Raw genomic sequence first — 13,297 nt, 5'->3', positions numbered from 1 at the left:
CTACAATTTCTACTGCCTTGTGCTTGCCTGGAGGTCTCCTTGGAATTGCTAGTCAACAGACCAAGCCCCCATCCCTAGCAGCTTAATATCTGAATGAGCAACTTCACTGTGTCAGGAACACAGATAAACCACTAAATGGTTTTGAAACCAGAAACTACGTTCTTACCCTTGGATGAGGCCTTTGTGTGTCCAGCTTAATGAATGCTGATGCAGCAGTGGAACAAAAAACATCATAGAAAAAAACTCATGCTGCTTCTGAGGTGTGTAGCCTACCTGCTCACTAGATATGGGAAGGGATAAAGAACATTACGTAGCTGCTGAATCACATATGCAAACTCAATTCCCATGAAATAAAACATAGGAAAATCTGCCCTGGGAGGTTTGTTTTCAGTGAGCACAAATATGCAGTTTAGCTTTTTTAAGGATTTTTAATACAAAAAAGAGAGATGTTCCCACATTTAGGGAGAAACTGAATTCTTTGGATCCCAGTTTTTACATTAGCACCCAACTAATAGCCCCTAGGTTCATACTGGCTGTCAGAAGTACCAAACTGCCTGTGGGCTTTGCAATGCAAATAAAGGTCTGCCAGAGGCAAACTGAATACACTCTACACAACTGAAACTTTAGTTCAGCAGAACTAAATCCAAGTTTTAAATTTAATGTAGACACCTCCCCCCCCCCACCCCCCCAAAAAAGGACGGGGACAGTTCCTGACTGAATAATCACGCAAGAGTAGTAGCAGTTGTAACTCTGGCTACATTCCCCTTATCAGTGGTTCAGTTTGGAGCACATGGTAAGGAACAGATGGAGCCCAAGTGACATACTGAACAACCCAGTGCTAGGTCTGTCTCTGCAAGGCCAGCTTCAGTGTCTCTGCACTGTGTGCCCAGTACTGGGCACTGAAAATGCAGCTGTCACAGCCCAAAAACACTCAGGAGCCTGTCCAGAGGTGCAGCAAGGGAGAAAACATACCCAGCGAAGCGTAGAATATCAAACCATTTCCCCCCACACCAAGTGAGTTGTACTACTGCAAACGGCTTTATACTATGCATAAGAATTGTTCTTATATAAAAACTAGTTCCCTAAACAGATAAAAAAAACTTACTAGAATGCCAGTTTAAAACATTAAAAATCTAAAAAGGAATTAGCAGTAAGTCTCATCATAGCCAGCATAAACAGTCCAGATTTTGTGAACTTGCACTATGACACCTGCCTTTCTAGTGCTCGGAAGAGAGCGCATACTTTGCCCAGTAACCCTGGAGAAAGGCTTGGTAACATAGGCACCATGACGCTGCTGAGCTTTACGTGTCAGGAGCACATGATGGAAACCCAACATCCCTGACTGCAACTGCGGTTCTAGACTGTTACGTTTCACTGTGGCACCTGAACAACTTTCACACGTAGGTTGTAGCATGTTCTCCAAGGGACAGCACAGCTGGCACAGAAAAGCAGAGAGGGAGGAGGATCCTGTTTCTGGTCAAATGCCACCACTCCCTTTCCTGGGTGACACTAACACACATCAAGCAAATCTTACCAGCCTAGGAGAAAACTAATCTGCTCTCTTTACGAGCATGGCATTGGTACACTGGCACAGGGCTGAATCAGATCCTGGCCTCTAACCTGCATTCAGGTCACGTACAGAGAAAAGTAATCATCTACATTAAGGGAAATCACTCATTTCCTTTTTAAGGAAAAAAATCCTAGTTTTTTAAGACTAGCTTATAGTGAAATAAAGGGAAAAGATAAATAAGAGTCAAGCTTTCAGAAGATGGCTGAGATTTTAAGCAGTAGCACTGTAAAATTATGGAGTTAAAAATGCAACATAACATATATTTGAGCCTGTTAAGGCATCTGAAACATTCTCACAAGTCTGCTGATCAATGCCAAAACAGGTAAAGTCTTTCATATTCTAATCATTACTGTTTTGTACAAAATAAGTTGAAACAAACTACAGCTGTATGAGAACAGGATTTATTAAAAATACATATTTTCCATTTTACATAAAAAGAACTCACATTAAACACAACTGAAAAAGCTGATCAGGAATTACTTGAAAAAAATACAGACTTCCGTAATCCCAGAGCACCCGACCTTTGACTGCATGAGCCACAAATTAAAATCTTCCTGTGCTCAAGATCAGAGCGCCTGTACTGCATACAGCCAAGTGCCAAGAAGTAGCAGCTGGTCAGAGGCAGGGGTGCTAACAGCTCCACAGCAGCTGTTCCCTGCTACAGATACATGCAAGGTGCAAGCTTTCTTCTCCCCAAAACCAGGAAGGGCACAGCTGTAACCTTAGCGAGAGAACTGCTGGGGTGGCACATGGCTCAAGTGTCACACGTTGGCCACCCCTCCTGTAAACAAGGAGCAACACAGCACAGCACTTCCAGTTAGTTTTGCTTAGGATGTAGTTGCAGCTCACATCAACAGCACTGCTGAAAGAAACCTGGCTGTGCTTTTATAAACTAAACATGATACAACAGTCTTTTTGATACAGATGACCTTAACTGAAACCTCCACTAGAATCTTGGATCCCCAAACTTGTGGATCCCTATTCTTCATAGCTCAGGCTTATCTCAGACTTTTGAGGAGACAGTTTTCAAAGCAACACATTATCAGCTTAGGCCGCAGCATATACTAATTGAAAGTTTAATGCATAAAAATCTAAGTCAGAATGCAGAAGAGCTGTCAGACGCATCTGCTATTTAAACCATACAGAACAAAACACTGACTGCATTTACTCTCCATAGAAAATACTATAAATCAGTTTTCCAGGCTGCTGAAGATGTTGAAGATTCAACTCCTTTTAAATGTACTGTACACATGGTATGTATTCATCGTCCCTCCAAAGTGATCGAAATACTGTAAGTTCAGGCTCCAACAGTACACGACAGTGCCTACAGAATAACATTTACTGGCCAGTTCATAATCATAGGCACACAGAAGAAAAGACAGCCTGGAAGGATGGTGAAGTGAGGTGATATGAAATTATGAACCAATGATCTCTTCACTTTGACCTTATAAAGCATGCAGGGCCATGGACAGCAAGAGTGGCAACAATATCTACAGTTGGACAATAACTCTAAAACAAAGTTGAATCTGGAAGAAAAAAAAAAGTGGCCTTGCATAGCTTCATACATATTACGATTCCATACAAGTCATGAGCTGATTAAAAGAAAGAAGGTACTTCATCTATTATCATGCCTTGATAACTTAAGAAGGTATTCAACTCATGTAGCTTTCAGGGCCCAACTCCTTAAGGATTCTTTATCATCTACAAGATTAATTCCCCAGACTAAGTTAATCAAGCATGCCACATCACCTTCTGGCAGGCTTGTCTCTCTGCTGACTATGCCAGGAACTTATGAGAAAGATCAGCTTCCCCACTTAGCCCACTGAAGTCTGAGGCCTGCCAGTTAAGATAAAATGATTCCTCTTAATATACTATTATCAGATAGATTGCAACAGAATGAGATTTTCCCTGTAGAACATTGTAGCTATTTGTAGTGCACAGAAAAGGAAATAAACTGATTTTCAGAGCTTAGGATGACTTTGCAGAGTGGGAATTAAAAGGACATGATTTTTAGTGAAGCAAATTTGTTATAGATTTAGTAGAATCTAAATATCCACCAAATTCCAGAATACCACCAATCAAAATAACCTTCCTTACTGGAATTACATTTTAACCACAAGACCTCAATTTGCCAAAAATTGAACAAGTCAAATATTTGCCTAAATTATAATAGTCTTCAGCTTCCTGTCATGATCTTTCAAATTTCCTAGTAACTTGATAACTTGGCCATATTGATAGACCTTGATCCTTAGGGGTGACCTGCTCTGCATTTTAGAAGGAAAAACGCTTTAAAGACATCCCAGGTTGGGAATTTATAACCTTTTCTCACCTTTGTAAGGCTATACTGTGAAGCTCACAAATGATTAGGAACTTCACCTCACAGGAAATAAGAATGAGAAAGTTTCTCCAGTTGTGAGGTGGCAACGTAGGGAAAAAAAAAAAAAAAAAAAAAAGGATTTTAAAATAGCTCAGCTTGAAAGGTGTTGAGGAACAAGGCTGGAAAGGTGAAGTTTTCATCAGTAATTAAATAAGCTACAGCATGAAAAGTCCAATAACTCGCTGCCTATAAAACTTCCCATAAGCATCAACTCTGAAAAAAAAATACAGATTCATTGTTAGTTGTATATACATAAAACATCCAGATTTAAAAATCTCTCCTCAGGGTTATAACCACCTCCTAGAGAGACATTGTTATAGCTTGCATACAGTGTTGCAAAACACTGCTTTATAGTCTTTAGAATTCTCCAGAGTTTTCCCAACCCATTTTGCAGCGTGAATGACATCTCTCTCCAGAACTAAATAATGCTTTAAAGCATTTTTAATTTTAGGCCTGCTCTACTTGAAGATGGCCTTCAAATAAAATATTCAAGCTTTTAAACAGAATTTTTAAATACAAGTAGTCTTTCTTTTTAATCACAAAATAGATCTATTGAACTTGAATACTTATTAAAAAAATACACACTAGAAAGAAAATTCACAGAAGAAAAAAGTTTCCAGCCTCCAATGATTCAGAAAATGCTAATTACAGTACAGAAGAGCATTATTAGTTAAATCAATTTTATTTCTTCTAAGTTTGATTGCTACTTTGAAATTAAAGGGTAATTTGACACTAATTCTACTGCAGAAGTTCATAAGCCAGGTGGCTTTTTATGTGCACAGCGGAAAACAAAGAACATTGCTACAGAACTGAATTAGTCTGCCAAATACCCTTTTCAAACATCACATCTTAAAATACAAGTGTCTAGATAAAGACTTTGTAACCCATTTCTTAATCTCCTTTCTGCTCCAGCTAAATGATCATACACTTTACACTAATCTAGTGTTACTTTCTCATCTGTAATAAGAAACTCAGTAAACCCCCTACACCCAGCTCCACAGGATATGGATAATACATGAGTGCAAGGGTCTGTGTCTGCAGTTCCTATAATGGGATCAAGATCTAATAATAGCTTATCAAAGTAGCAAAGAGGTTCAAACCCACTTTGATCTTAATAAGCAGAAAGAATAACAGACATGCAAAACAACCTGCATGAAAGAATACTATTGTTAGTGTACTGTCACAGCATTAGCAGCATTTTGTCTGTAGTGAGCCCGAAGGGAAAAAAAAAGTTGGTCAGGAAAGAACATACGAAAAAAGCAAAGGACTTAATGAACTCAGTTCTCCATTGCTTTGCACCTTCAGCAATCTGACCTTAGAAAAGATTAAGCCCAGTGCAAGGCAGTAGAGAGAATCAAGCCTGCAACTTTCATGGTTTGAATGAGCACAAGAACTCAGCTTCCAGGACTTTGTCTTCTTAAGATGTGTGTGTCACAACAGGAATGTCGATTTCTATGGCAGAGAGGCGAGAGCGTGCAGAATACGGCTGGGAGGCATAGCTGTGCATGCTGGGGGCATGGGAATAGAGGGGCTGCCAGAAAGGGGAAGGTAGGCTTTTACACGCACAATACCACAGAAATAACATAACGGAAGTGAAAAACAGACCACCAGCACTGGCAATGGCAATAAATACAGAGATGTCAAAGCTAAAAACAGGCTCATATTTTCTGTTGAGATAATTGTTATAAAAAATGACCCAGATTGACGGAGTGAGACAAATGGCACATGCGAGCAGGAAGAAGAGGCCAGCCACGAGGTGGCAGCCTGCACTGTTTACAAGGCATTTTGCTAATTTGATGTTTGGCACGCTTGATACAAAGGCTGTGTTACACATGCCAATCAAGCAGAGAAGCAGAGCAGAGACAGCAGTTAACATACTCAGGGGCAGGGCAAACTGAAGAACACGCAAATCCAGCTGATCAACAGCCGTGTACCACTGTGGGTCATAAATCACACAGTCTCTGCTCCCATCAAAGCGAGCACACTTAATCCAGAGTCCAGTGTAAACAGTCACATTCTTCTCATTCTTGTTGAACGTGTACAGTCTCATCTGCCTCCAGTTTGGAAGCAGAACGGCTGCAAGAAGTCCAGCTACTGAGGCTGTTCCACTGAGGAAGGCCAGTACCGTTGCTGCATGAACATCCCGGCAGCCCATGCCTGCCCACAGAAGAGGCTTTCTGCAACTAAAAAAAATTATTTCAAAAAATCAGTAAGTCTTACATTATGCACATAGGTCTGATTATAGTCAGATTACAACTGTGTCACTTTATTAAACTTGTGTGGCCCAGCTAGCAGGCAGTAGATATCTGGCACCTTTTTCCACATTGACGTGGTAACACTAAGAATTTCTCATTTTAATGAAACTTCGGGTTATTTCACAGACTATTATGGTTGCTCAGCTGACAGGCTGCTAAATTCACTGTGTTCAATTCAAACAAGGAGCACTTCATCATGCGATTCTCCACAACCTTTCAACTTGTGTCTCTGTGCAGACATTTACAGTCTGTTTGGAGAAAGAATATCATTGAGTTAGTGCGATTTAAGAACTTTATCCCTCCTCAAAAGGCAGCTTCCACTCCTTGGCCAAGAGACAGAGTGTGTGTTCAGTCCTACCATACTGCCATGTGAGTAAAGGGGGACAGCTTAGAACCAGCATCATTAGACTGGACAAGGCAGTTATCCACATTTTACATAGGCCAAATTGTTGATGAAAGCTACAAGTTAGTGGAGAAGGCACTGCCCAGTAATTCACTGTATACGCTTTTTTTAAAAAAAAGCAGTTAAAATTTCTTCCACGCTTCTGCCTTTCAAAAGCAACTGTCCAATCACATGAACAATTCCAGAAAGCAGATGGCTTTTCAGCTTCCACACTTTCCTCTTCAGAGGAAGTGTCAAATTCCCCTTCCTTTTCAATATAACTACTGTCTTTGTATCTAGCACAGCTTCGTATCCGACCATAGAGGAAACGTGCAGAGATACTGGGTAACAGCGTCAATGACGGGTCATCTTAAAAAACGCATTTCCAAATGTGATTGGTTAATTTGGATAATGCCATCTCCAGGTCCTGGAGAGACTTTAAAGAAGCCTAATACAGAGTAGGTACTGAGCACCCACCCCTGGAACACACTTGAAGCAGGGCACTAAAAACTACAGTACCTAAATAAATAAATAGATACTTTGAAATTTCAAACTGAAAGTCATTAGGACATAAATGCCTATTGAAATTTCTTCCTAATCATTATACCGCGTTGTGCTTATTTTTCTAGAGTCACGAAACAATTCTTTAGACAACAGTAATAAAACAGACTGAAGTTCTACCACATGCTCATGCAATTAAAAAAAATAATTTTTACAGTAGAATTACAGACATGGTTGCAACCAAAGAGGAAATCAAATCAGACCCCCTACTACCCTTCTACGCTTGCAAACATGAAATGCTCAGGGAACTTTTCAGATGATGAGGAATGAAGAATTTCCATGTGTACTGGAAGCAGACTACAAGCATTGTAAAGCTACACAACAGGCCAGCATTTTATTGATTTATAGGCAAATAAATAAAAAGCAACTTGTTTCAGAAGAAACAAGGACTTTATTTTCTTTTTATCCTGTCTGACTCTGAAAAATTGCATGTAATGGCTGCAACAGTATCTGCGTAACATTCACCTGCTGCTCATACTCTTTCAAAGAGGCACATCTGTAAAGAAATAATGACAATGACATTTATGCCAAAAACGCATGTTATTCATCAAATAATGATACTGTATTTGCACTAAGACTAGCTGAGTGTAGCTACTGTTCTCATGGCAGCAACCTTGTCAGTTAGTGGGTCTTTAGTAGGACACCCTCTGAGTAGGGGTACCCAAGACTTATTTCCATTATAATTCATTTAATATCATGCCTAATCTCAGCTTCAATAAGGTCAAAGCAACGAACTTGCAAGGAAATGAAACTACAACAGATACACTTGAGGAGTAAACCTAATACAGCATCAAATTTTGTTCTTCTTAGGCTTGATCCTTTTGCTCTTCCATAAAAAGTTTCCCTTTGCCAGGGATTTGACTGGATATGACTTCTATGTGGAGAGGACATACTCAGAGATGAAACTTCCCACCAGAAGAGGCTGAAATAAGCACAGGACTGACTATTTTCAGAAACTGTTTCTACAGATCCATTTCCAATAGGAAGGAATAAAAAACTGGACAGAATAAAAAACAGGAGGCGGGGGGGAGGAGAAAGTGATGTGAAATCCACCCATACTCTCTAATGCTGGAGGATGGAAAAAAAAGGGGGTATTTTCTTTTCTTCTAGATTATCATAAGGTATACTTATGTCAAGGACTATACAGCCAGGGCTTGGGACAGCATGGAAAAACTTGTATTGTTTCTATTACCTCTGCTGTACCAGTTATGCACACAGAAGACTTCAGTGTCTAGTTCATCTATAGCTGCCATTCTATATTTTAGGCCAATCTGTACACCTTGCTTTTGCTGGCCATTCCTGGTAGATGCACCAAGATGTGTTTTTTTTTTTGTTTTTTTTTTTTAATGGAAGTATCCTCCTCAGCACATCTTGTGGGGTGGGAAGGTAAAGAAGCAGAAAATAGCTCATTCTCTCACTAGAGGATATCAAAGGAAAAATAAAGTGAAAAATAAAGTTGTAGGTATGCTACCCCTGATCCCCCAACTTGCCCCATCTTGCAAATACCATTAGCTTTATAACTGCAGTTACAGCTTCAGTTACAGAACCCTGATTAAGACAGTAACAAACAGTTGTTAAAGACAGGTCTGGTGTACTCACCAATGGTATGTTCAAATCAAGAGAAACCTTAGCAACTTCTAGGAGAAGGAAAAACGTACTACTGGATCTAGGAAATAGAACAAAAAGAAGTCAATATCTCATTTGTTTCATGCAATTCCAGCAACAGTGTTTACATTGCAATTCAGAAATAACGAACTCTAGATATGTTTCCAGTAGGCCAACTCCAACACCTTTCTCCAATTTCCTCTTTTATTTAAAAAGCAAATCCCAAACTGCCTCCTCCTCAACTTTTTATTTTTCCCCAGGATTCTTCTCTAGAGAGAAGAATCTATCTACCCATCTCTGGTTTTGTGCAACAGATATAAGAAGGGTATTTTTCTATGGGTATTCCGAGGCACCGAAATGTTGACATGCTTGGTTTTACATTTCTTGCAACAAATTCCATATAAAGACACTACTCAGTGGAGATGAAGGGATGAAAGTTATGATTATGATTTTTATTGTCAGAGAACAAAACACAGACTCCAAAGCTGTTTATATATTTGTGGTTCTCTATTCTTTCCTGGTTTCTACCCACAGGTTTTGAGGAAAAGGAAAAAAGCAGGAAGAAAGTACTGGTTAGCCTACAAATGGTTGCTTTTCAAAAGTTGTACAACTTCTTCAGAGGAAGAAAACGGATCTTCTTGTGGGCTCTCTCTACCCATACATCACACCGGAGCACCAAGAAGAACTCTGCAGGTCATAGTAGTCTCTACCCAACAGTGTCAGACCTACAGGCATGTCTTTCTGTGACTGTAGGAGCTACTGCCTGAAGGCGGGTTAGCTGAAATATAGTAACTTGTACAGAATATAGTGCTCATTCTAATTCACTTTTATCAAAACTTGAAATATTATAACATTAATATATATACATCTCCTGGGGTCAGCATCAGAGAATTCTTCTAGCCAACCATCTAGGCAAGAGAAAGACCTTACAACATATGCTTATGCAACCCAAACTTCTCACTACATGAGAAAGTAAATTTCCAAGTCTATGGTCCTCCAGGATAAATGCTATTGCACTCAAGACACGGAAACACAGACACAATCAGCTCAAGCATCCCACTTGATTTCAACTACCAGGTAAACAATCAACCAAGACCGCTATGAGGGAATGCTACAATTTGGGCAAACCAACTATGCAGAGCTGCAGAAGTCAGTCTCAGCATATCCAATTGCATTCAGAGGAGATGCAGCAGCCAGAATGGAACTCAAACAGAAAAATAAGTATTACTGCACAGGTGGGAGCTGCTGTCTTCATTTGATGACATTTCTGAGCAGTTTTCAAGCATTCCGTGTCATTCAGCAGCAACCTAAGCTAGGATAAATAGATATACCTCCCTTTGGAAGTTCACACCGCAAAATACAGGCCACAACGTTCAATAATAACTATAAGTAGAGAATTAGCACTTGCAAACGCACCTGTCAGGAAGCAAGCTGTGCCAAGTCCATGAGTCCCTCCCACCAAATGATGTAAAACTGTGGCCACCAGCTGTTGTAACATATAGATACAGAATGAGTACAGAATAACAGAACAGGTATAGAATATCCTACAACATCCAGTTCAGAAAAAGCACATTTCCTGCAGGCAGGGAGTTTTGCTTGTCTTTCTCCAGTGACAATAATCTAGCCTATCTTGTCTTTTATTCTGTCACTGCTGGCGCTGAGAAACTAGGGGCCTTGGCCACTTCCAGAGTAACCGCTCAAAGGCAGAAAGCGCACTTTGGCCAGGATAGCTGTTTCGCCTTAGATGTCAGACTTGAGCCACTCTCTTACATCTGATCCATACAAATTAAAAGTCCTGCTTCAGGGATGGATTTTATCATAGCTGCTATTTTAAAGATCCATGGTGCTGAAACAGGAGCTGGTCAAAGACCATGATGAGGAAATGACTGTTGCTCTATAAAGCCCCGCAGGATCGAAGTCACAGTAAGGGAATTTACAAGTGCACTCTAAAAATACTTTCAACAACAGTATTATCAGTTAAATTAAATAAAGTTATTAGGAATTCTGGATAGCTGACACCAAGAAACTGGGGAACCAACAACTGCTCTTTGTTTCAAGACGTCTGGAAATAACTGATATAGAATAAGCGATGCCAGTCTATCTGTTTCTCCTAGAATTCAATCGCACGGCTCCAAGTTCTACAAAAATCCTATTAAAAGTTAAATCCGGGTGCAATGGATTAGAATTAGCGACCTAGCTAAGAACAGGAGCTCCAAGAAAAACCGGTAACACAACTAATTATTTAACCGACTGATCGGGAAGAAAGTACGTGACGCAGAGCTAAGGCCGAACCGGAAAACACACGCCCGCCCGCCCACCGCAGCCGGGAGAGCGCTCGCAGGGGCTCCGCGCGCCCCCCGGCCCGCGAACCGCGCACTTGTGCGCGCTCCCCACCCGCGACACCCGCCCCGCCGCAGAACGGAGCGCAGCGGCATCCCGCGCCCAACGGCTGCCGGCGGGGCGCCACCAGGCCGGCTGCCGCCTCAGGGCGAGGCGGCCGCCTGGACGGAGCCAGGCCCGCGCCGCCCGCCCGCTCCGGCCACTCGCCTCGCCGTCAGGGTGCAGGCGCACGCGGCGAGGGCACCATCGCCGCTCCGCTTCCCCCGCGCCGGCCTGCAGCTGCCGAAGCAGCCGCCGCCTTCTCAGGCTCTCTAGAGGCCACGGCCTTCGCGGGGCGCGCGGAGGGTTGTGGGATTGTAGTCCGGGGCCCCCGCAGCGCCTGCGCCGGGCACGCCGCGCGCACTGCAACTCCCAGCGTCCCCCGCTGCCAGTGTGACGCTACCCGCCGCGAGCGGTGCTGGGGGCGCCGGCTCGGGGCCCGCAGAGCCCTCCTGCAGCCACCCCTCCTTTCATCTAGCTTTAACGAAAGCTGAGATTCGCACCTGGGCCCATGGCTGAGGAAAACGACGCTTTAAGATAAATTCCTCAAATACTTACAAATTTTGATTAAAGGCAAAGGCAGTGGCTGCAATACTCCTATCGAGGCGTTTTTGAGCATCACAGAAACATTCCTTGCATTTTTAAGTAAAGCTTTTAACGGATCTTTAGAACAATTCATTTAAATGCTCTGGCAGAACCTCATATCCCTCTGTTCTTTATTTTCACTCATTTCTAGATAATCCATTTCCACCACACTTCACATCACTGCTTTCAACAAAACTTGGAACATGAGCCATAAAGCACATGAATTCAGTGTTTAGTGCAAAGGCTGATGCTAATTTTATGACTCCCAAGACTGGCTATTACGCTTAGTGGTTCTGCTGCATCTCAAACTCAGAAGTTGAGACAGGAAAAAGTGACAGCATTTTCTAGCTTATTTACTACGTAAGCCAGAAAACTCGTCATGTAATAAAGCCGACCAACCTATAGCTTGAAACAGGTTTTATTCACATTTGTGTGTGACATGACATCGAAACTAGTGTGTAAATTATAGACGCCTCTCTGTGAGAAAACTGTTTTTTCCCCCTGTGAACACCTAAGATCTTTGACAGCCCACACTCAGTGACAAAGGAAAAAAAAAATCAGTTAATTACGGTGCAACAGGTTCATAAGCCTAGAAGAGGTTTTTTTATAGTACACTGAACTACTGCAACTATTTTCTTGAAACATACAATACACCGAAATGTTCATTATCTCATGGTGGATTTAACAGGACGCAAATCTGCTAGGCAGTATGCCTCTTTTAACTATAGCTTTAGGCCTGAAGAATTTCTGCCTTAAGATTTTTTTTTTCTTCCTGTAAAATAGCAAATACTTGTAATTTTTGAATTTATTAAAGGCAAATAGAAAAGTAAGTCTTCAGGCTACTTCTGCAACCCTTTAAAACATGATGCAAGCATGGCCTACCTTTGATTCTCCAGTGTATCAGCCTCTTTTCCCCTTAGCCTTCCTTCCCAAGCATTACAGATGTACAGCTTTTCCTTAATTGGTTTCTCCTTTGTTTCAGCACAACTTGCAGTAACTTTGGCTGCCACCTGCCTAGGTGTTTTTCAAAAATGTACTTCAGAAATTCAGTTGTACAGTAGAATTCTATATAAAACAGCTATCCATTGTGCTGGGGACACCTACCAGTCTAGAAGCTTCATTTTAAAATGTCAGGACTAAACAAAAAGGCAATCTATTTTCATCCTTTCCCAAAACAGGTTAATTTCCTTGTTTACTGTACCTTGATATTTATTCCTATTGTAGTATTTTCTTTATGTAAATTGGGAAAACACTCTAAACTTACTTCACAGTGAAGCCTGCAGACAGGCATATGCACAATACAGCTGCAGCTGCCTTGGATCTTTGCTCTCCCAGGTCATGCCAGGAACACAAGCAAAGCTCCTTTTATTCCTGAAGCTCAAAAAGCTCTTCAGATACAGCTGAAATAAAGCCAACCAGGCTATATTTTCAAACATTTGTCCTTCTCATTCATGTATGATTTTAAAATTTGTGTGTAAATTCTACAAAAGTCTCTCTGGCAAAACTACATAATTTTCTACCATGAAACTTCTATAATTTACTATTTTGTCACATTAACAGTACTTCGTAATTGTCAAATAAAA

At 41.2% G+C, this 13,297-nt stretch overlaps 1 protein-coding gene across 2 annotated transcripts; it reads right to left on the bottom strand.

The window, feature by feature from the left end:
• Positions 1-1,955: 1,955 nt before the first annotated feature.
• CLDN12 (claudin 12) lies at positions 1,956-11,466 on the bottom strand. 2 transcript variants are annotated; one of them, XM_026098736.2, is made up of 4 exons: positions 11,298-11,466; positions 10,167-10,236; positions 8,745-8,811; positions 1,956-6,130 (listed from the first exon to the last, which is right to left on the bottom strand). In XM_026098736.2, exon 4 carries the CDS (start codon positions 6,100-6,102, stop codon positions 5,365-5,367), a length of 738 nt encoding a protein of 245 aa, XP_025954521.1. In that variant the 5' UTR covers positions 6,103-6,130; positions 8,745-8,811; positions 10,167-10,236; positions 11,298-11,466; the 3' UTR covers positions 1,956-5,364. The 2 variants fall into 2 exon arrangements, with proteins under 2 accessions (XP_025954521.1, XP_064362115.1); XM_064506045.1 differs by lacking the exon at positions 10,167-10,236.
• Positions 11,467-13,297: the final 1,831 nt, after the last annotated feature.

This window comes from Dromaius novaehollandiae, chromosome 2 (genome assembly GCF_036370855.1).
Source record: "Dromaius novaehollandiae isolate bDroNov1 chromosome 2, bDroNov1.hap1, whole genome shotgun sequence".
Lineage (NCBI taxonomy): Eukaryota > Metazoa > Chordata > Aves > Casuariiformes > Dromaiidae > Dromaius > Dromaius novaehollandiae.
The sequence above is the reverse complement of the archived record's forward strand: the minus strand, read 5'-3'. Positions and strand labels throughout refer to the sequence as shown.

Excerpts from the sequence above, each read along its gene's own strand:
- CLDN12 (XM_026098736.2), bottom strand. The coding sequence starts at position 6,102 with ATGGGCTGCCGGGATGTTCATGCAGCAACGGTACTGGCCTTCCTCAGT.